At 46.0% G+C, this 21,066-nt stretch overlaps 9 protein-coding genes across 9 annotated transcripts; 6 read left to right on the plus strand and 3 right to left on the minus strand.

The window, feature by feature from the left end:
- Window positions 1-22: 22 nt before the first annotated feature.
- On the minus strand, window positions 23-800 carry JR316_0003556 (uncharacterized protein; the record flags this gene model as incomplete). The annotated part of the gene is made up of 3 exons (XM_047889327.1): window positions 23-313; window positions 366-435; window positions 502-800. 3 exons carry the CDS (start codon window positions 798-800, stop codon window positions 23-25), a joined length of 660 nt encoding a protein of 219 aa, XP_047751701.1.
- A 481-nt stretch (window positions 801-1,281) lies between these two features.
- JR316_0003557 (CTD kinase subunit beta) lies at window positions 1,282-2,749 on the minus strand (the record flags this gene model as incomplete). The annotated part of the gene is made up of 7 exons (XM_047889328.1): window positions 1,282-1,619; window positions 1,678-1,886; window positions 1,950-1,995; window positions 2,046-2,169; window positions 2,228-2,389; window positions 2,443-2,524; window positions 2,589-2,749. 7 exons carry the CDS (start codon window positions 2,747-2,749, stop codon window positions 1,282-1,284), a joined length of 1,122 nt encoding a protein of 373 aa, XP_047751702.1.
- A 280-nt stretch (window positions 2,750-3,029) lies between these two features.
- Window positions 3,030-4,168, plus strand: JR316_0003558 (U2 small nuclear ribonucleoprotein B''; the record flags this gene model as incomplete). The annotated part of the gene is made up of 7 exons (XM_047889329.1): window positions 3,030-3,189; window positions 3,244-3,416; window positions 3,474-3,570; window positions 3,624-3,686; window positions 3,736-3,877; window positions 3,940-4,078; window positions 4,148-4,168. The coding sequence occupies 7 exons, from the start codon at window positions 3,030-3,032 to the stop codon at window positions 4,166-4,168; spliced, it is 795 nt and encodes a 264-aa protein (XP_047751703.1).
- A 163-nt stretch (window positions 4,169-4,331) lies between these two features.
- JR316_0003559 (Pyruvate dehydrogenase protein X component, mitochondrial) lies at window positions 4,332-5,830 on the plus strand (the record flags this gene model as incomplete). The annotated part of the gene is made up of 6 exons (XM_047889330.1): window positions 4,332-4,407; window positions 4,585-4,821; window positions 4,891-5,024; window positions 5,092-5,154; window positions 5,220-5,684; window positions 5,747-5,830. The coding sequence occupies 6 exons, from the start codon at window positions 4,332-4,334 to the stop codon at window positions 5,828-5,830; spliced, it is 1,059 nt and encodes a 352-aa protein (XP_047751704.1).
- A 170-nt stretch (window positions 5,831-6,000) lies between these two features.
- On the minus strand, window positions 6,001-9,505 carry JR316_0003560 (putative pyruvate dehydrogenase protein X component, mitochondrial; the record flags this gene model as incomplete). Its single annotated transcript, XM_047889331.1, has 14 exons — window positions 6,001-6,027; window positions 6,081-6,243; window positions 6,300-6,364; window positions 6,450-6,653; window positions 6,705-6,726; window positions 6,782-6,874; window positions 6,930-7,551; window positions 7,648-7,692; window positions 8,258-8,377; window positions 8,439-8,526; window positions 8,579-9,034; window positions 9,100-9,162; window positions 9,223-9,365; window positions 9,430-9,505. The coding sequence occupies 14 exons, from the start codon at window positions 9,503-9,505 to the stop codon at window positions 6,001-6,003; spliced, it is 2,187 nt and encodes a 728-aa protein (XP_047751705.1).
- A 299-nt stretch (window positions 9,506-9,804) lies between these two features.
- Window positions 9,805-13,991, plus strand: JR316_0003561 (Sterol regulatory element-binding protein cleavage-activating protein; the record flags this gene model as incomplete). Its single annotated transcript, XM_047889332.1, has 7 exons — window positions 9,805-9,878; window positions 9,927-10,671; window positions 10,737-10,963; window positions 11,020-11,074; window positions 11,137-11,388; window positions 11,454-11,615; window positions 11,697-13,991. 7 exons carry the CDS (start codon window positions 9,805-9,807, stop codon window positions 13,989-13,991), a joined length of 3,810 nt encoding a protein of 1,269 aa, XP_047751706.1.
- Window positions 13,992-14,955: 964 nt separating this feature from the next.
- JR316_0003562 (uncharacterized protein) lies at window positions 14,956-15,483 on the plus strand (the record flags this gene model as incomplete). Its single annotated transcript, XM_047889333.1, has 4 exons — window positions 14,956-15,023; window positions 15,083-15,129; window positions 15,190-15,377; window positions 15,424-15,483. The coding sequence occupies 4 exons, from the start codon at window positions 14,956-14,958 to the stop codon at window positions 15,481-15,483; spliced, it is 363 nt and encodes a 120-aa protein (XP_047751707.1).
- A 149-nt stretch (window positions 15,484-15,632) lies between these two features.
- On the plus strand, window positions 15,633-17,809 carry JR316_0003563 (KNR4/SMI1-like protein 2; the record flags this gene model as incomplete). Its single annotated transcript, XM_047889334.1, has 3 exons — window positions 15,633-15,871; window positions 15,928-16,840; window positions 16,901-17,809. 3 exons carry the CDS (start codon window positions 15,633-15,635, stop codon window positions 17,807-17,809), a joined length of 2,061 nt encoding a protein of 686 aa, XP_047751708.1.
- Window positions 17,810-18,299: 490 nt separating this feature from the next.
- Window positions 18,300-20,772, plus strand: JR316_0003564 (Putative aldehyde dehydrogenase-like protein C21C3; the record flags this gene model as incomplete). Its single annotated transcript, XM_047889335.1, has 9 exons — window positions 18,300-18,491; window positions 18,545-18,875; window positions 18,950-19,132; window positions 19,190-19,443; window positions 19,503-19,627; window positions 19,679-20,022; window positions 20,078-20,248; window positions 20,482-20,608; window positions 20,676-20,772. The coding sequence occupies 9 exons, from the start codon at window positions 18,300-18,302 to the stop codon at window positions 20,770-20,772; spliced, it is 1,824 nt and encodes a 607-aa protein (XP_047751709.1).
- Window positions 20,773-21,066: the final 294 nt, after the last annotated feature.

The raw sequence follows: 21,066 nt of genomic DNA on the forward strand, positions 1-21,066 counted from the left end.
AAATAAAATAAAAAAGAAGGATTCAGAGTTCCCCGATCTCAACGTCGCCCAATTCAACCATGCCGTCGTCTTCAGCTTCATTGATTGATTTAACCTGTGAACTATGGACCCCGTACTCGTTTTCCATCTCTTCTGTGCCCTCATGTTCACGGCGCTTCCTTTCCATGATGATGAAAGTCAGAATGATGAGATCGATATCCAAAGTGCACGGCTGGATGCGAAGCACCTGCTTTTTTTCGCCAGCGAAAATGCCCTCCGTCCCTAGTACCCTCATGGAGGATGCTATTTCTGTATTTGAATCAGAGCGAGTAAGCTAGAGGGGTAAATAATTTGGATTGCCAGTGAAAACTAAGGTGAAAACTCACAACACATCCACCACCCTTAACCGGTTTCCATCGATATTCGAATGCATCGTCTCCTACAAAATAGCGTACGCTGCACCAACCGGATTATGGCCATTTCATAATTGTAGTGAATGAGAGAGCTTGTGAATAAACTCACGAGCCGAATTTATGTCGCTTGTAAAGGTAGTGCAATGACCTTATTCCAGTACCTTGTAGACCAACGTATTGAGCTGCACCGCTGAGTAATGGACACCTTAGGATTGTAGGTGTGTCACGATTTCTCCATTCAATCTCAGCAACGATGCATTCTTCGGGTGAAGCCCCTGGTCGCTGAATTAATGTGACGCAGGGCCTATCTTCAAAAGGTTCATCCGTATCGATTTGATAGTGAGGTACCCCATTCGCAGAGACCAACAAGGTGTGTTCCGGATCGTCAGGAATGAAGTAAAGATCCATGGCTACCAGGCCAAGGGCACTGTAACACACAGCGCTTCAGAAATAAATATAAAAAAAAAGCAGAGCAAGGGAGTAAGACATCGTTTTACAGAGAGAAAGGACTAAGTATCGTTGGTATACCGCCTCGGACCATGTAAGATCAAGGCCGGTTTCGAACATCCGTGCGTTGGGCTGGCCTTGATAATTTGAACCGGATCCTGGCCTTGCCGTCCAGACCAGACATACATGCATCACGCACACCGAGACTGACCATCAGGGTACAAGGTATTCAGCTGTATTCAGGTCATCTGAATCTGGTATGGTGCATGAACGCGGAAGATGAGAGCACTGTGGCTTACTAAACGAAGGGTTGGCGGATAACCTTATCGCATATCATAAACCAAGGAATAAACAATGAGCGATCAATCCAAAGGAAGTGACTGCCCCATGTCAGTAAATGAGGTGAAACGACCTGTACAGTAGTATACATGATACAACAACATCAAGCTACATTACCCTTGTCTGGAGGGAAGAAGAGAAAGCGAACAGTTCCATCATTCTGACCAATCTTCTCATTGGTGTATAGAGCACTTGGATCAGAACTCAGCGGCCTCTGGTCTCGTCGATGACCGCGTAAAGCATCTTCATGTTCGCGAAGGGCAATCTTCATGCGGATCAATTGGTCAGACTTGTACGGCGATTGTGGTTGAAGTGTTTGCAAGTTGTGTCGATCCCGTCCTGGAAGATTGGGCGAAGGAGAGGAAGGAGTACTGGGCGAGGTATTGGCAGAGGGATTTTGAGAAAACTGTATGAAGAGGTCCAGCATGGTATGTGCAAAATCTAAAATAACAGAAGAAATGAGATAAAAGGTCAATCAGGAGGTAAGCCATGAATTTACCATCAACGTCGCCCAGTTCTACACGATACACATCCATCCATGTCGACGGCGTACTAAATTGCTGCACAAGTACGGCTGGAGACAACTTTCCCTGTTCATCGTACTCCGGTACTTGAGGCTGTTCAAAAGATAATAGTAGAGCTGCAACGTATAGGCTTCCTATTGCCAGAGTGTGTGGCGGGTATGAAAGAGGCAAGAGTGTTCTGTAACTGAGATTTAAATTAAAACATATCAACGTAAGAATCGAATGCAGTTGCTAAAAAGTTGTGCACCTGTCGATGGCTATTCGCCATGCAAGTTTTATTAACTTTTTATCCGCTGAAAAATAAGTAAGAACCTTATTTTGAGATTGTGTCAATGTTACTTACCCCGACGTTCCTTTCCAATTTTAATTACATATGGAAAAGCCATACGTGCGGTGAAGTTGAAGCAAATAGTTTCCAAGATCAAGCGCTCTATTGCCAATAATTTCTGTCGATCACCCTCTACTAACTCCAAAGTGAATCAATTACAGTTATTCCTGGATTGTTATGAATAAAGATAAGCGTACTGCAGGGTCCATTGTGTCAAGGTCTATCTCTCCATTAGGATTTTTAGATTTTGCAGCACGGTCGGGATATCGAATTGAGTATGAAGCGGCAAGTAATTCGCGAGGTTTCTTGAGAGTATCATTTTCCTTTGTTGATACGTAGAGGGCAGCCAAGGCTACGTCCTAGCATCTTCTGACATTAGCGATACACATTCGGTGAGATCAAATCGACATACATGGTACTGGAAATCTTTTCTTGGGAAGAAAAGATTGAATCGATGGTATAAAACTTCTGCCGTGGCTATGGTGCGCCTAGGGCTATGCAGCAAGGAGAATATTGTGAATGACTAGGCTGATATGATAATGGTAATTAGTAACTCACAATCCAATCCGAGCTCCAATGGTTTCGAGAAAGGTACAAGCGTTTTGTCTGACCTTTTCTTCCTGTGTAGCTGTCTGCTTTCCGCGCTGCTTCTCGGACAGATGGTGGATTTCGGCTGGGGAGAAATAAGGATGGTAGTACTTAGACGATGATGTCGGCATATGAGAAGGTGTGTTTGCCCTGGAGCTTTGTCGGTCTATGCTACTTCGCATTTTGATGCAAACGTCCCTTTATGGTGTTAGACACCTTTCGAGTGAAAGCCAAGTGTGTAAGACGCTATAGGACGTTAAAGGAGCGCGAATATTTGAGGCAGCTTAATGGAATCAACTCGAGACTACCTCCGACGGAAGCCTTTGTCCAACAAAGCCAAATAAAACCTTCCACTTCTCAGCCTCAGGTGTGCAAGTCGTCCAAACGCATTTCACCCAAAATATTCATTCAATGGCAGAGCTTGCTCCTGCTCCAACTTCGTCTGCTCCCATGGAGGGTATTATCTCGGCAGATAGGCCAGAGACAGTCTCTCAATCAACTCCCGCTGTCGAAGAATATTCATGCGAAACCCTCTATATACAGAACTTGAACGAGAAGATCAAACCTGAAGGTATTATTTTATCATTGAAACTTAGATCGCTTGTTAACCGTATATTTGTCTTAGTTATGAAAGCTTCTCTACGTGGCTTATTCAAGGTCTATGGAGAGGTTTTGGATGTTGTAGCACACAAGAATCTAAGAATGCGTGGTCAAGCATTCGTATCCTTCGCGTCTCCCGAGATCGCTAAGAACGCGATGAAAGACGTACAACGTTTCCCCTTGTATTCAAAACCGATGGTGAATAACAATATTGTTACGATCATACTGCACCATGAACTAACTCGTAGCTCGAAGCAAATATCGTTCGCCCGAACACGGTCCGACGCGGTGGTCAAGAAGTTGGATACAGAGCATTTCGACGAGCATAAAGCGCGGAGGGAGGAACATAAAAGTATGTTCTTGACATTGTTTTTCAAGCACTCTTAACTAACGAGGATACCGAAGAGAAGACACGGTATACGAATCCCCTTAAGTCCAAGTTTAGAGCCAAACGACTAGCTGCAGAAGGTTTGGAGTTTATCATATTCATTGTCCGCTCTCTAAACACCATGTTTAGTGGACGGAGGTGCTGCAGCTCCTGCTCCCAAACGGCCGAACGTCCAAATGCCAGACGAATACTTACCACCAAACAAAATTCTTTTCCTTCAAAATCTACCAGAATCGGTCACCAAAGACCAGCTAATGGCCCTTTTTTCTCAGTCAGTATCCATTATTGGGTCGTCGCTTAAATTCGAAGCCAAATCTTACAAAATATATTTAGATATCCAAATCTCCACGAAGTTCGTCTTATTCCAACAAAAAGAGACATCGCTTTCGTGGAATTTTTGGACGAGGGAAGTGCAGGAGTAGCCAAAGATGCCCTGCACAATTACAAGTTGGATGGAGAGAACAAGATCAAGGTTCATCTATCTATTACCTTTACTGACAATTACCCAATATCTCATGACATAAACATTTTTTCTTCACAGATTACCTTTGCGAGGAAGTAGTTGGGACTTGTACATTATTTTTTCTTTTCTATTCTGTTGTGTAACATCATTCATGCGGCTCGAAATCTACTCCCGACTTTTGATTGAGGTAGTATGGATTTACTATCTGAAGCTTACCGACACGCAGGCTACTCGGTTTCTTGTCCCCTTTCGGTTTCGACAGATGTGTACCGGAAATTTACCTGTGGTGGATTGGGAGCTACTGCCCAAAGTAGATCAACTCAAGAGTAACGACATCGGTAATTTGTACATCGATTGAGCTTGTCTTTTGTAGTCACAGCTATTGAAACCTTGTTTGACCTCCGAGGCGGAATACTATGTTCTTTTTGCAGCGAGTTGCCGCCCCTCCTTGTGGCTGTAGCAATAAACATCACGGTGTCGTGATATCCTGAAACGGTTGATGTAATTAAGACTAGCCCCGCCATCAAATTGCGCCGGTAGCATAAATACCCGGAATTTGGGTGTAAGATACCCCACTTCTGTTGCTGGCCAACGGAAACAATCCTCGCCTATTTCCCCAGGTTGTACCGCACCCTCGACACCTTTTCACAGCAACGCACAAATTCGGCTCTTCAATTCCATGAGTGCACTCAAGTTGTCCAAAACCTCTGCAGGGCAGGCGCGCGGCGCATTTGGGCAGGTCAAAAGGCGATGTGAGTGCAGAAGAATCGCCGTTCACACTAAATGTTGCTCTGCACCGCAGTCGCTCATGGAGTCTTTAGGGATCCATGGCTCTCTGAAAAGACAAGGCATATTGATGCCTGCTATGTCCCCTTTGATGACGGAGGGTACAATTACGCGCTGGAAGAAGAGGGAAGGCGAGGCTTTTGAGGCTGGAGATGTCTTGCTGCAAATTGTGCGTACCTATCGTTTCCTACGCCATTTTTCGACAGTCATTAATTTTGGCGGATTGGTGCCTTTAGGAATCAGATCTCTATATGGTTGACGTTGAAGCTCAGTGTCCAGGTATCTTGGGTAAAATTTTGGTTAGTTTATCTGAATCCAGCCCCCTGACCGCCATTCTGACTCGATTCAATTCCCATCAAATTAGATACCCGATGGAACGTCTAACGTGCCGGTAGAGCAACTCATTGCACTGGTCGCCCGAGACACGAACGAGCTCGCTGTATTGCAAAATCAGTCAAATTTGCCTCTCCCTCCTGCCTTGAACTCGTTGCCTGTACCGCCCAGTACATCAGCTTCCTCTCCTCGTCAATCATTCAAACCCTTGTCATCTCCACGCACACCTACTATGTCTTCTCGTACTCCATCTTTGTTTGAGATGCACACTATGGGATATGGTCAACGAAATGCACACATAGGCGGCCCCCGCGGAACTATACCCAAACCTCTGGAATCACTTGGTCTCGACACAACCTCTGAAATTCGGGTTGCCATGTCGCCTTGTCTAACACCACAATGGCTAGCTTCACAGACGCAAACTGAGGTGTCTTCGCCGTTTACCCCTTCCACCACGAAATGGCCAGCATCTGGCGGAGATGTAGATCAATTTCAAGTAAGTTGTACAAGCACTTGATAATTCAATCATCAATCACTGAGCCATATGAAAACAATTAGACTGAGGGGGCCGCTCTCCGGAGGATGATTGTTTCGAATCTTTCACAATCCTCTAGAGGTGTTGAGATTGAGGATTGGCTATGATTTTTGCAACCTGATAGTTTCATGTGTGTACTATATCATGTATTATAGTAGCTTTTCATGGCCCGGAAAGAATAAAATATGAGCCCGCGACACTTTTAGCGTTGAGAGGCGAACCGTGTCACAAAAAGGGCGGTATACATGAATTTGTCTGCAAAGGTTAACCATGATTACTATATTTCATCATCCAAAGCCAAGCACTAAAAACATCGACGAGTATCAGTACCAAATCACGTAGTTAAACACTACTAACCCTAAATTCAATGAAGGCATCGCTGCGCCCTGCCGCTATTCTAGGCTTTGGGGAAGGCATCAGAAATTGGAGGCTCAGAAGTCCATCTTCATCTATCCTCAAAGACGTTTTGGTTGAACTTGAAAGAGCTTTGATAGTGCGGGAAATATGTCCAAAACGATAGCTGCCAAAACCTGTTTATTATTTTGCTTTTTACCTAAAGGATGCGGTAAAGTCCACCTGAAAGATACGTTTCTTGTACATTCGAATGTCTCGAGTACTTCCCGGTCATTCGGATAATCCATCTGTTATGTAGATTTCAAGTCAGTGCATGCAACAATACCCTCATCATCATCAAAAAAAGAAAATTAGTCAAGAAAAAAAACAAACCTCAGTGCTTCCAAATGTGCCGGTTGCTTGAATACGCAGCATGGGCTTCATAACAGGAGATCTTTGCTTTTGCTTCTGTCGCGCATTCGCATCGCTAGCTAATGGTAACTGTTGTTGATTCGCAGAGATAGGCGGGTTTCCTATAAAGGCCAGTTTCTCGCATGAAGGATCCAATTCAGATAGGGCATCGCGCAACCACGAGGACTATTCTGTCGTTCGTCAGGGGAAAGTGCAGAAGCTGAATTATCAACATACTTTTAGGATGATCCTAAGAACTCTACAGAAGTTCGGTTAATTATCTGCAGCAATGTCACAAAGAAAAAGGAGCAAACGTTTTCGAGGTATCGAATTCGAGTTCGAGTTGAGGTTCTGGGTCGAAAGTAGTGATTTCACATGTGGTGGTAGGCCCGGCTGCGTCTTCGGCACTACGCAATTCTGAATCGTACAGAAATAATGAGAATGACGAATCAATAAACGTACATGATCAACGTAAGAGGATATCCTCCACCAGGATAAGAGAGACGCATGCTAGTCCTCTTCGAGTTTGATCCACCATTGCCAAAATATGCATCCAATCCCCTCATAGGTAGGTTAGCTCCTTGACGATCTCTATGATCACTATTCTCGCCATCTGAGTTGTCTTCGTTAGGGTTTGGCCATCCCCTGCCTTGACCAACTCTGTTCCCGCCTCTGCCTCTGCCTCCTCTGCCTCCCCCGGACCCTCTTTCCCCGTCATCTATTGCCCCTGACGACGTATTTATATTCCCTGTAGCCGGGCCCGCCGTTCCAAAGATATTTAAGCACTCTATCAGCGTAGTCAAAGGAATTTCAAATGCTGCATTCTCCATGTCTTGTTCTTCCTCGTCTTCTTGCTGATATTCTTGTTGGTCATGAGGTTTGTTGCAATCTTCGTCCGACTCGGATTCAGTCTCGGAGTCCAACATACCAACTTGGCCAAGATGTGAAGGTCCCACTTCTTGCTTTGTATCACGCTTGGACCTTTCTGTTCGCTTTCCCTTGGAGTTAGACAGTCGATGTCGAGGTGGAGGTTCGGGGTGGAATGTATATTCGTCGAAAACATCTGAGAAGATGAATGCCGTTCCTAGAGCCCAAACATGACGGAAGCAAAGATGATAGAGTAGATTACAGTTCCAGAGAGTCTAGAAAATATAAACGCGTTATTTACCTAGCAACGTACGAGCCTCTTCCACAGTAATCGTGAGTCCTGTCTCCGTGATTGTCACTGTACCTCGCTAATTTGTGTCAGAAAGAAACAATGCATATAATTGGCCAGGAGAACCTTACATACATTAGAAAACTGAACTCCTCGCAGTAAGGCCACAAAATATCGTAGATCATGAACGGAGGCCGTCAACACCTGAAAAGACCATAACAGCGTGGATAATAGAAGAAAGATTTGCCCGTATAAGAGAAAAATGACGCTTTGTTATTTCGTCCTGCTGATACCCTTTAATATTCTGTTGAAATATAACTCACGGGTGGCAGCACATCATTCTGCGCCATCGGCCAGGTCAAAGTAGAGTTCAAAGGAATTAATTGTAAACAGTAAGACAGAGACAGAAAACACCCTGGTGTCCGGGCCGTACCATCCGGCAATTCAAGAATTTCACACTTCTGTCCATTTAGTTTACCCTACGCTCAAAGCAAATTAACTTCTACAGTCAGGGTCGGCATTCCTGATATTAGCTGGCAAAGCCTCTAAGGGGGTGTATAGTGTGATTAATAAAATAACAGGAACGTGATAGTTCTGTAGCGTAGCTAAAACCTAACATCTAGCTAATATAGACCGTCCAGGTAGTTGGTAGTCTTGGATGGTGCAGGTGGGGTAACAGGTGTCTGTAATGTCGACTTGGAGACGGGGGGTAAATAATCTGCGAGAACAGAATCGAAGTCCGCGTCCTTGATAGCTGAATTCGAATGAATGTTAACAAGTTTGTCTCCGAGTAGAATAGTATCACTGATGCGTACCAGAAGGAACGGGGTTCCTCGCTTTGATGGATGCTTGTAGCATAGAGGAGACGATGAGTCGTCGGATAGAAGGACCATCGAGAGGAACCTTTATTGACATAAATAAAGTGCGTTTGCTTGACAAATTAGCAAGGACTTACCGGTGCTGCCGCTGCTGCCTGACTTGGAGCCTTTGATCTAGCCTGGTTGGCCTCTTCAATGGGTGAGATGCTTGGTTTAAAGGTTCCAAGTGGGCCTGAAGCCTTGCCTAGGAATGTCAACACATCCCCCTTGGTGAGCATACCTCTCACTCCAGTGCCCTTAATGTCTTCCACTTTGGTAACTTTATGTTCAAGTAAAAGACGGTGAACAGATGGGAACAATGGACGAGCGTGTTCGGGAAGGGCATATGAGTGAGCTCCAGTTGCGTGGATTGGTTCTGAGGGTGTAAACACGGGTTCCGAGGCCGGAGGTGAACTGGATGCCGAATTTCCCGTTTCCTTTGGCGCTGGTGTTGTCTCTTCTTTGGGCAATTCAAGATTCGAAATATCGTCTCCTTCCTCCGCAAGAAGAGCAATGATTTTTCCAACAGGCACACCCTTGGTACCATCTGGTGCCTAAGTAAATTGTATAGGTATTTATATATGACAACCTTCACAATAGAAAATAGGCGTGGACCGACCAAGATTTTGCCCATTATACCGTCTTCCTGTGCTTCGACATCTATAGTGGCTTTATCTGTCTCCTACAAGGAAGAAAGGCATATATAAATGGACAGTCCGAAGCCAAAAGTATTTATGCCTACAATTTCCAGCAGAACGTCACCTTGAACAAAAGATTCCCCCTCCTTTTTCTTCCAAGACGCGATGCCACCTTCAGTCATTGTCGGAGACATGGCAGGCATCTGGAAGTTAGTGACAGCCCATCGTGCACTTGAACCATGGAACACTGAAAGTATCCGAAATTGATTTCAATTATAGCTCAAATGTGTTGAAACGAAGAAGAGGCTCACGCCTAGCCGCATGAGATGCAGCTGGGACCATCTGAGAGGCCCTGAAAGCCATAGAAATGCCCTTCATGCAGGCCATTGTGGAGGAGGTACCGGAGTAAGTGGTGGGCAGAAGGAAGGCGAGTTTCGCCAAATGCCTGGGGCCACAGAATATGTATAGACGCACGTGATGCTCCCTGGCGGGGAAACGCTTCTCAGAATTTCGGTTGTGGCTTGAACTTATCACTGACCGATACAAGAGCTTCCAACTCAGTTATGACCCTTGGATGCTCCTAGTTTTCTCTGAATTTCTTTCGCTGCTGCCACCATAACAGCCACCGTTCGAAGTCCTATAGAAAGCCCACAATTTGCACAGCAATCCGTAGTCACTTCCTTTCCATGCTCACAATCATCTCGCGAGTGTACCGGTGGATTCGCACTCTCAGTCAGAGGTTTTTTCTGCAATTTGGATTGTGAGTGTTATAGCAATGCGTGTTAAATGTGCTCTCATTTTGCTATAGACACTGTGCCACCCACCAAATTCGTGTTATTCTCATCTCCTGTGTGGTCATTACGTCGCTGTTCTATCCTGCACTCGACCTTTATACTTCATCTCGGAATTCCTCCCAGTCACTCCTTTACAATTGGGGATGTGCTCTACATCCTGCTCCAGAACAAGACCTTGCCAATCTTTGGCAAAGTCAAGACACGCTGCGGGTACATGAAGATCCCGTTGCCCGTGCAAAATGCAGGGCTAATAACGCTATACGCGTAGAACATATCCTTATCCAGAGCCCCCTTGTAGAGGATGATGGAGCACTGAACCACAATATTCTTCTGTCTACACTGGATCTCGAGCAACGCTTGGAGGATATAATCTCTTCTGGAGATTCCCCATGCCTGAAGAAACCAGACGGGAAATGTCTGGTCATTTCCCCACTTGCATTCTGGAACTATGACAAGTCCACCCTTCTATCCGATTCCAACGTCTTTGATACTCTCACTCACTCCAAGAATGTTTCTGTTTCTGGCATCCCCATCACTCCGCAAATGGTCTTAGCAGGAAGGGGATCATACGAGCCTCACGTCGGCGGGAATAAATTGGATTATGCCACATTCCTTGCCCTGAGCTACTTCTTTCCAAATAGTCCATGCTGGGACTCTGGAGCAGAGCACGCTCTTTGGGTACACACTATCCAAAACACGGTTTCTCAGGACGCCGAGGTTGTTGCCCGAGGCCCTGAAGCCACTCTGATTGCTCTTGACGTACGTATATATTTTCTATTGCATCCTTTAGGCTAACACTTTTCTAATTCATTCATATAATATAGTATGATCCTCATCTGTCCACCACGAAGGGCTGGTCGGCTATTTCGGCGTTCCTTTATTTAGCATATATCGGATTTATTGCCTACGTTGTCTGGTCAGTCAAATACATGGACGCCGTACACTCGCGCCTGGGGGTGACATTCACAGCGCTTGTCGAAATTGCTGTGTCAACAATCACGTCACTTAGTGTATGCGCGCTCGTAGGATTCAAAATCACTATGGTGCCATGGTACGTCCGGTCTTTAAAATCTTTTCTAAGTCAGGCGATTTATATTTTGCATGCAGGGAGGTGTTGCCAATAGTGATCGTTTTTGTTGGTGCTGAAAATATGTTCACTCTGGTGAGTGACTCTCGGCGGCCGTATGAATAGATTTACTCATGCGGATTACTCGCGCCTATTAGGTAGATGCGGTCGGCAAAACGTCTGTCACGCTGTCGGTCAAGCAACGCATCGCAGAAGGGTTAAGTCGCGCAGGGACCTCTAATACGCTAAAGGTTGTCTCGTACAACTCTATCTTGGGCATTATAGCTGTATTTGCTGTCGGTGCCGTGCGTCAATTTTGCATCTTCGCCATTGTCGTTCTGGTCGCACATTGGTTTTTGGCACACACCTTTTTTATGGCGGTTCTTTCCATCGACATAGCTCGATTGGAGGTTTGTTTTATCGTGACTCATAAACGCTCATAAGATGCTAATAGATATTATCTTTTTCAATCCAGCTAGAAGAACTTCTCAGACATGATACCAGCTTGGTGCCATCAGTTCCGCCAAAGGCAGATAACCTGAACACAAAGCAACCACGCTCTGGGTGGCGGAAACTCATCTTGACCGTTCAAAATCTCTTACAAGGAAGAGCGGCAACCAATATCAGTCTCCTCATGGTGAGTTGAGAAGCGTTCTTTTAGTACTTGATTAAAGGCATGGACCTCTGACACCCTTTCTTTCACGCCTATCTGATCTAGCTCTTAGCAATTGCTGCCACTTTGTACTACACTACCTATACTGCATCAACTTCGACGTTGGACTCTACTCTTCGTAAGCCTCTCGGCGCTATTTCAAGGACAAAGACACGCCCAGCCGCGGACGCTATTTCGATCGCAGAGCACATCTGGAAAACTCTAAATCCCGCACAGACACCGCTATTACATCTACGCCTCGAGATTCCTACTATCATCACCTTCAGCGCTGGTAGTGAGATCTCCAGAAATCCTTCAGGCATCAATGCTCGGTACACTAAACGAACGTTCAAGTTCATTCTATGGATACTAACTATTCTAGTGGTGCCTATTGCGGCTACCACCGGCGCGCTGTACGGTTTACTTCTCTACCTTATGAAGAATACCGAGTTACTGGATGCCCAGAGGCAAAGCGCGGAAGCTGACAGTACCTCGGACGCCGTAGCAGATGAAAAAATTTTCCAGGACAAGTTTTCGTTCTCCACTCTCCCACGAGCGTTTCCGAGTGATGTTGAGCTTATCGCTGCCAGCAAAGATGGGCGTATCATTGTCTCTGTAGGGCTCAATAACGAAATCATTACCTGGAACGCAAATACAAAAAAACATATATCAGTCAATGCAGCTGACGTTTTATTGCGGATGACAAGCACCTCTTCGTCTGCAGGGTCGACTGTGACTTCGGTAGCAGTGGACGACAAAGGTCGATATTTTGCTGTGGGGACGGGCGCGGGCCTAATCGCCGTATGGAGTGTAAGTAAGAGCAGTGGGAAGGTCAAGCATTTACCTCCCTTAGCCTTGGAAAACTCTTCAGCAGGTGTGACAGAGATGCAATTTGTGCCCTCCCTCTCAGGTTATTCGAGGACTTTTGGGCGCTCACCTCCTGCATCTGAACCAAGTTCTCCGGAAACGAAAGGAAGTGACATGGTACTGCTGGCGACATACGAAAATGGCGTAGTGGCAAGATGGACTGTGGGAGAAATACCATCTGTTACCTATTTCGTGGCGTCGCGGCGAGCTACCGTCGTTCGTTCATCTCTCCTGCGGGTTAGTCCAGAAGATAGGGTGCTTATAGCCTTCACGCTGGACGATGGCGTGCTTGAATTAATGGAGACAGGAGATCATGAGCCACTGATGCTCCAGGATTGTTATCTCCAGGCAGGAAATCCTTACGATTTGGTGCGGAAGGTTCATGCGTGCAGGGCAGAGATGAACGGCAGCATGAGACTTGTTGTTGCAGCCGCTACAGAAGCGGGCTCCGTTTCTCTGTGGGATGGTCACACGGCGGAGTGTATATCAGTACTTGAAGACGCCCATGGTCGAATAGACCATCTCCGAGTCTCCGCCGTGGACTGCAAAATGTGCCCTTCATGTGGCTACCTGCCAATGGACAGTTTGTCTCTCGCGTTTTCAGTAAACAGCGTGGTCCAATTTTTCAAACTGTACTTGGACGATCCGTCAAGAAGGTGCTCATGCTCTCGCGCCGTTCGCCTTCAGCAGCAATTACATCACGTATCTTCAAGGGACAGTCTTGGGAAGCGTTCGAGGAGTAATAGCAACGCTTCTTCGTCTCAGATTGGATCCCCGTTAATTCCCCGCGCAAGATTGGCCACTGCGTTCGAAACATCGGCTTTTCCTATTTCTGGTCACGGTGTACATTCACGGCGCGCCTCCGAAAAAGATACAAGTAGGAGATCTTCAGAGCTTTTAACTGTGCCTTTCCCGGGCAACATTGGCTCTGCCGATGACTATGATCTTCACGTTAGTCATACCCAAGATTTGAGCGGGTCGACAACACCTACGAGCTCATTTTCGTCTCAGTCAGTATGGAAGAACGCAGTTCTTATCTCTTTAGCTGATGTGATGTGTGAGCGGGGGGGATGGGGAGTGACAAATAGTTCTTTTGTCGGAATCCGACGCAAACCACGATCGCAGGGGAAAGCCAGAGCTATCTTATCGCCGCACGCGTTGCAATCGTTCACTTCTTCCGGGCTGACGATCGCCACCCTGGAAAGATGGGAGTTGTGGATTTTCGACCCAGTGGGGGCTCAGTTGCGAAGTTCATTGTTAGCTTCGCTGCCCGGGCAGGAAGAGGAGTCATGGGATTCCTCTCCCTCTTCATCTCCCTCAGTCTCGCCCTCTTCATCACGGACAAATTCTGTATCATCCTCTTTTTCTGCAGGCGGTACCGATGAAGGTATAGCTAGACTACCTTTTACGCGGGTGTCGCCTCTCCTCGTTTCTTCTTCTCATGCCTTGGCAGGATTTGGAAATACCATTGGTGTTGTCCACTTCGATGCTTGATGCTTCTTTTCCCCTATTCTCCTGCCAATATAATTTAGTTCTATCTAGTGTCCAGGACCTATCTCATTATTATCCTTGATTCATTTGGATTACGGCTTCTTCCTCTGTTTCTTTTCACTTTTCTTGTGTATGATTGTGACTTATCCGCTGTGACTCCGCAATGCTTTCAGAACTGCGTTTTCTTGTTTAACACAACAATGTTTTATCTTTTAGCTCAGTTTAATTGGCATCCCTACTTTCCGTAGATTACTATACTGCAAGCTAAATCGTGTATCTATAAGACCACTATTTCAATAGGAATAAAACGAGAGTTAGGAGACATGAGACATTTAAAAGGTAATCTAACTTAGTTCAAAGCTAAATCGATGAAGTCGACATCGTTGACTTGTCTTGAGATGGATATTTGTCCGGAACGAAACATTCTAACTTGCTCATCCAAAAAGACGATATAAGTCTCATGCACTGGGTTCATCGATACGACACAATACGAGTTCCTTGAATTCTTTTTATTGATTTGTTTTCTGCTCAACTTACGAAATGCATGTTTTTTTGGGCGCTTACTGGGCTTACCCGATTTGGAAACCCATTTTTGCTTCTTGATTTCGACTTGAAAAAAAAAGACTTTCAGTCACTGAATTGAAGGCAACATTTACTTGCGCGATACTAAATGAATTTGGCTTATCCAACCTACATATTTGATTAACTTGAATGAACAGTCGTAATGCATCCTCTAGTTATAGAATTAAGATAAAAGCAATGTCGCGAAAAAACCAATTCAATGGCGTCTTCTAGTCTTCAAGTAAACGCTAGTAAGATAGCGTCAGGTTAGACGAAATTAGATCGTTAAAAGTTGGAGTTTAGTGTGCGGCGATACAATAAAGAACATTACAGAACTTATAAAGGCGTTCATAGAAAGCTGGTTTCTTCAGGCCATCCAGTGGTTACAATTATCTTATCTTCGAAGATGAAGCTTTGTGTTGTTTTGTCCTTCATCGTTGCTGTTGGAATTACCGGCGTAACTGCGCATGTAGCGTGAGTCTGACTCTTGTTAGAAATTTAGAATATGCCCATGTCAAACCATTTGATTGAAGGGACGACACCGATGACACGGAGCTCTTCGCTCGTACATGGGGAACCGGTAAGCATAATGATATCGCGATAATATTATATTCTCACGTCCGAGAAAATGACTCGACAGGGAAGTGGACGATGGACGACGATCTCTACCACAGGACCGTCAAGCCGCATTTCTTGTCTGTTTTCAAAGGGATGCCCAGCTTCACCGGTCTGTGCGGCTCAAACCCCGACTTTTTCATCGAGAAAGACGGGACCGTCTACCCGAGTGCTGTGGAAAGCAAGGCAAAGAAGCTGGGGAAATGCACCAAGGTGACTTGAGGTTTTCATTGCAAGTTCTGATCTGATAGGATGTTAGTCTAAATACAACGCTGATATGAGCGAGTACCTTACGGAGCTGTTGCAACACAACGAATAGATGTCGATTAGGTTAATCTATGAATTTCTTGATTGTGTATTGCAAGTGAGAAAGTTGATGTGGAGTGAAGAGTTGATTACATAATAGCAGGACAAGTTGCAAGCAACGAGTGTGATGATCGTTGGACGTGCACCTGGACAACACCGTCAATGGGCTGGCTTTCCTCTTTGTTCTCAAACGACTCCTCCCAGCGCTCCCGGAAGAGCCAGGCTTTCACCTCCACCCACGATGCCTTTTCTCTACCCACCTCTTCCCCCGTATTCAACCCTCACCCAGACGCTTTCAATCCAGACACCCTAGTCTCCCCCTCGCCCCTCTCTGCGCGCACACCCACCGCGTATACGTATCCACCCCAGGGCACAATAGGCTATGGATATGCACCTCCTTCGTAAGTCTTCTACCCTGGCGCGGTTGTGTGCAGTGACTTCATTCTTTGAGACATAGCTCCGCCTTTGGTCCCCGACCCGCATCGTCATCTTTGCTGCCCACACATATGGACCAACTGCATACCCCTCTTACTTCAAGTCAGGGATACCCACCCTTGTCTAAAACCTGGGCACGCATCCGCTCCTGGCTGAACAGGGAGTACCCCGAGCTTGGGGACACGCTAAACTACGGCATCCTGCCTCAGGAACTGGCGGAAATCGAAATGCAGTTCGGCTTCGCGCTGCCTTCCGTCGTGCGCGAGTCGTATCTCTGTGTAGATGGCCAGGAGGCCGAATCAGCGGCTGGATGCTCAGAGGGGCTGTTCTTCGGATTGACACTTTTGCCTTTGGAGAGCGTGTTGGAGGAGTGGAGATTTTGGCGAGAAGTAGACAATGATCCCAGCACAGGTGCAAACGATGCACTGCGCCAATCCATGCAGTCAATACCCCCCGACTGGATACGCAGAGAATATTCGCAACGCGGTTGGATCCCCCTCGTTGCCGATAAAGCAGGTAATTATCTCGGCATCGACCTCAATCCTGCCGAGCAAGGCCAAGTCGGTCAGGTCATTGTGTTCGGACGGGATTTCGATACCAAGGTCGTTCTCTGGAATGGCGATGGTCTTACTGGATGGGCGAAATGGCTAGCAGCATTTGCAGAAGAACTTGAGAGTGGTGAAGGATTTGAGATCGGGGCAACAGATGCCAGTGAAGGAAGTGAGGATGAAGTGGGCTATGAAAGCTATTTTTACGATGGTCATGGTCGGGGACAAGGAGACGGAGGTGGAGATACTGGTTCTGGGGGTGGTCTACGTTACACCGGTGAATATCGTGGTTGGAACGTGTTGGAAGCATGGGCGGATCGGAGTCTGCGAAGATGGCATGAAGCCGGTGTCATCTCAGCGGATATAATGGCGCCTGTCGCAGAGGACGTTAGAAGGGCGAGTCCTTTTTAATTCGCTCTTGATCAAGTCTAATTCTATGGTAAACAGGATGATAGACAAGAGCTAGACATAGTCGAGCTCAGTATGCAAGGGCCTGGTGCCGTTGAAGTCGCTATCCCTGTCCTCACAGAGACTTCTGAGGCAATTCCCCGTCCTACACCTGAAGCTCTCGGTCATCATTCTGGCCAAGCAGGCCCTTCTAATCGTACAGAACCGGTCCCAACTATCTCAGTTACTAAACCTCCTGCACCCCTACCTGTTACTCTTCCAACTGCTTCAGACATCGCACCACTACCCTCACCTCCTAATTCTGCCCATTCTTCCCTAGAAGATTTAGAGTCGGGACGTATCAACGGACTACACGGTTATTCAGAAGATGTCGGCCTAGTAAGCTCTACAAGAAGAGTGGGCAAATCAAAATCCCCTATTCGACGCGAAACATCAGAAACTACTGGTTCTGCTCTTCCTTTGTCATCATCACCACCACTTCTGCCATCTACACCTCCTAAAACGGCTTCCCCACCACCAATTATCCCTGATCTTCTCGCTGACCTAAGTCCTGAACTATCAACACAATCTTTTAAACCATTGTCAGAAGTTTATTCAGAAGAACTGTCGAAGGCATCAGAAATGAAGTTGGATGCTGCTGAAGTCACACCGGAGGAGGAGAAAGAACTGGACACCACGATCAGATTAGTTGGCGGAGGAGGACAGTCTGGAATTGTCAACCAAAATTCTATCGTCTCTTCTCCTGTGGAGGAAGTGGTAGAGCCTGTTCCTGACAGTGATGTAGTCTCCGTAAACTCGGTCACCTCGCCTGAAGTCGAGGCTAAGAAGGGAGAAAAGAAACACAAAAAGAACAAGAGCAGTCTAGCTAATCTCAAACGATTAAGCCACCTTGGGAACAAGAAGAAATCCGATTCAACAACCAACTTGAACGAACTAGTTTCTCCCTAATAGCTTTCGGGCGAAATTGCATTTCTTTTTCATTTCTTAAATTTTTATTTTTTCTTTCATTTCTATCCATATGCTTGGTTTTTGTCAACGGGGTTGTTTCTTTGGCAAGAAGTGTTTTCACACTCGTCACTTGTTTAATTTTCGAACGTTGGACAACGATTTAGTCACCTCTGCATCATCCTCATTAGTACAGCTCGTTAATCACTCAAGGCCATATTTCATTCGTGTACGCTTTGCATTTTTTGATTTCTCGTATACCCCTACCCAATTAAACACCTCAAGTTGCTTTCCTTCCTATGACAGACCAATGCCAGTCTTCTAATATACAGCTTTCAAAGTCGTAAAGGGGTCGCATGATTGATCACGTGACATTGATAGGTGTAAAGTCGCGTGTTCATTGTTCGGTTGATTTTGGGACTTGTCAGAGTAAAAGTTCAAGTTCTTTCAACATTTACGACCTACCCGCTCGTTCGCGGGTTTCCCTCCAACGATGGATACCCTTATCTCTCTTATGAACCATCCTTACCTGACCATGAAGTTGGGTCTGAATGCCGAATCGAAACGAAACATTGACGCGATTTATCCTATAACTCTATTCTTTGCCTTTGGCATTTATCTTGTCTACGAACGCTATCAACAAACACATAACAGCCCTGTACCATTCGAATGCAAGTTTCCAGAGGTACGTTGCGAAGTATCATTAATGACTATGTGGGCACTGAGCCGTGCACGTAGCCTGCCGATCCTACTTGGGACTCTCTGCAAATCCAGAACCCGCATCTAGAGAGTCACCTCGAGCACCCTGAAATCATGCCTCCCATGCATGTCCCCGAGCGCCGCTGGATTACGTCCTTTGACCCATCCAACGGACTGCACATCGGCACATTCCTTGCGGACAACGCAGCTGAAATAAATGCCAAGATCGTACGCGCAGAGAACGCGCAAAAGAAGTGGAAAAACACGACTTTCCAGCAGCGCCGGCGCGTCGTTCGAAGCTTGCTTAAGTGGCTTGTCGATAATCAGGATACATGTGCGCGTGTGGCTTGTCGCGATACCGGTAAAACATGTAAGTTTTTGGGTGTTTGCTTCTTTTTGGTAGCCTGCGCGTGTTAATCTTAACCTGATGTTAAATACGTGCAGTGATCGATGCTGCGTTGGGTGAAATCCTAACGACGTGCTCGAAGATGGAATGGATTATTGAAAATGGGGAAAGGGCTTTACGACCGGAAACAAGAAGGACTAACTTGATGCTGTCATATAAAAAATCTCAAGTCATTTATGAACCTCTGGGAGTGGTCGCAGCCATTGTATCTTGGAACTACCGTAAGTGAATTTACCATGGATTCTTCAATAGGCTGCTAACCACTTCCGAACGCGCAGCATTGCACAATGCATGGTCTCCTATTTTGGCTGCCATCTTTGCGGGCAATGGTGTTGTACTCAAGTGCTCTGAACATGTCGTGTGGTCTACAACCTGGTTTGTAGCAGCTATCACAGACTGCCTCAAAGCTTGCGGACATGATGGCGATCTTATTCAAGTTGTTTGCTGCTACCCCGAACAAGCCGACGCCCTTACGCAGTCCCCAACAATCAAACACATCACATTTATCGGTTCTGAAACTGTTGGAAGAAAGGTGACATAGTTGGTTCGTACAGCAGACGATTGATTAATGCTTTTAAAAAATACACGTAGGTTGCAGTGGCTGCCACCAAGCACCTAACTCCAGTTACCCTCGAACTCGGTGGAAAGGACCCAGCTGTCATCTTACCTAAAACTGATCTCAACAAATGGGCAAGCATATGGCTGCGTGGTGTCTAGTAAGTTTCATTTGCTTCATCGTGCTCTTTATTTTTAAGCAACAAGTACAGTCAGAACATGGGTCAGAACTGCATCGGTATCGAGCGGCTCATTGTGCACGTAGACCAATACGATGAGCTATTCGAAATTTTCTCCCAACGCGTCAACAAAATGCGTCTCGGCTCCGTCATGTCGACTGTCCAGGCTGGCTATGTGAACACAGTGGAAGGCGGTGCAATGATTAACGGCGACAGATTCCGGGGCATTGAAAAACTCATCAAAGATGCGAATGAAGGAAATGCCTATGTTATTGGTGGTTCAGAGTACAAACACCCTCTCCTTGAGCATGGCTATTACTTTGAGCCTACGGTGGTTGGTCCTGTGGATGTGACCATGGACATAGCCAACCAGGAATGTAGGTTTCCCGTTTATCTTTGTTATATGGTCATGATCATTGACTAGCAATTCAGTGTTTGCCCCGATCGCACTTCTGATGCCTTATGAAACGGTAGAGGAAGCCATTGAAATTGCAAACGGAACTCGCTATGGCCTTGGTGCTAGTGTATTTGGCCCTGACCAGGAAGACTGTCTGAAAGTTGCCAAACAACTAGAATGCGGAATGGTGTCCATCAACGACTTCGGTGTTTTCTATGTGAGCATAATTCTTTGCTTTCTATCCTTTAGCAAGCGTAATCTAACCTATTTTGTGATAGATCAAGTATGTTTATTAACCCAACCGTGACCATTATGCTGAATTATCTTCTTCTAGCCAAGACTTGCCTTTTGGAGGATCAAAAGCTAGCGGATATGGTCGTTTTGGTATTGACCTATTAATAGTTTTTTGTATGCTTTATTAATGAAAATTGCTTTCTAGGTGGACCCGAAGGACTGCGCTCATTGACAAATCCCAAGGCGATCATCACTGACCGATGGCCATCTCTGGTGCAAACGAGCATTCCAAAAGTTCTCGATTATCCTCTTCGATCGTTGCGTTCCAGCTGGTACGTACGGTTCACAGTTCTCCCTTTCATTATCACCTGCTCAAACCCTTCATTCACCACTTTGCAGGGAATTCTCTGCTGGTCTAGTCCGCTTCCTGTACGGCTATGGGTGGCGCACCAGGATTGCTGGCCTTTTTACTGTTATTGGCGCTGCCCGACAGTAGTCGAACAATCTTCTAAGATCTTACAGACTCTGCTTTTGTCTATTTTTGTAGCTCTCGAACATTTTCCGCTTGCGTGCACTCGCTTCCATCTACCATTTTTCTGGATAGATTTGCTATTAATATACCTTTATACCTCTTTGTTTGTTATGGGAGACAAGCCATTGCTCACGTTGGAACGAATGCCAGAATTTAAATGTATTGCGATTGGTGGGTATCGTGGATTGTTAGGTGGAGACTATGTGAGTATGATACAGCAACGTCTAAAAAGCATGATCGAAAGCATGAATGGCTAAG

The sequence above is a fragment of the Psilocybe cubensis genome, chromosome 3, assembly GCF_017499595.1.
Source record: "Psilocybe cubensis strain MGC-MH-2018 chromosome 3, whole genome shotgun sequence".
NCBI lineage: Eukaryota > Fungi > Basidiomycota > Agaricomycetes > Agaricales > Agrocybaceae > Psilocybe > Psilocybe cubensis.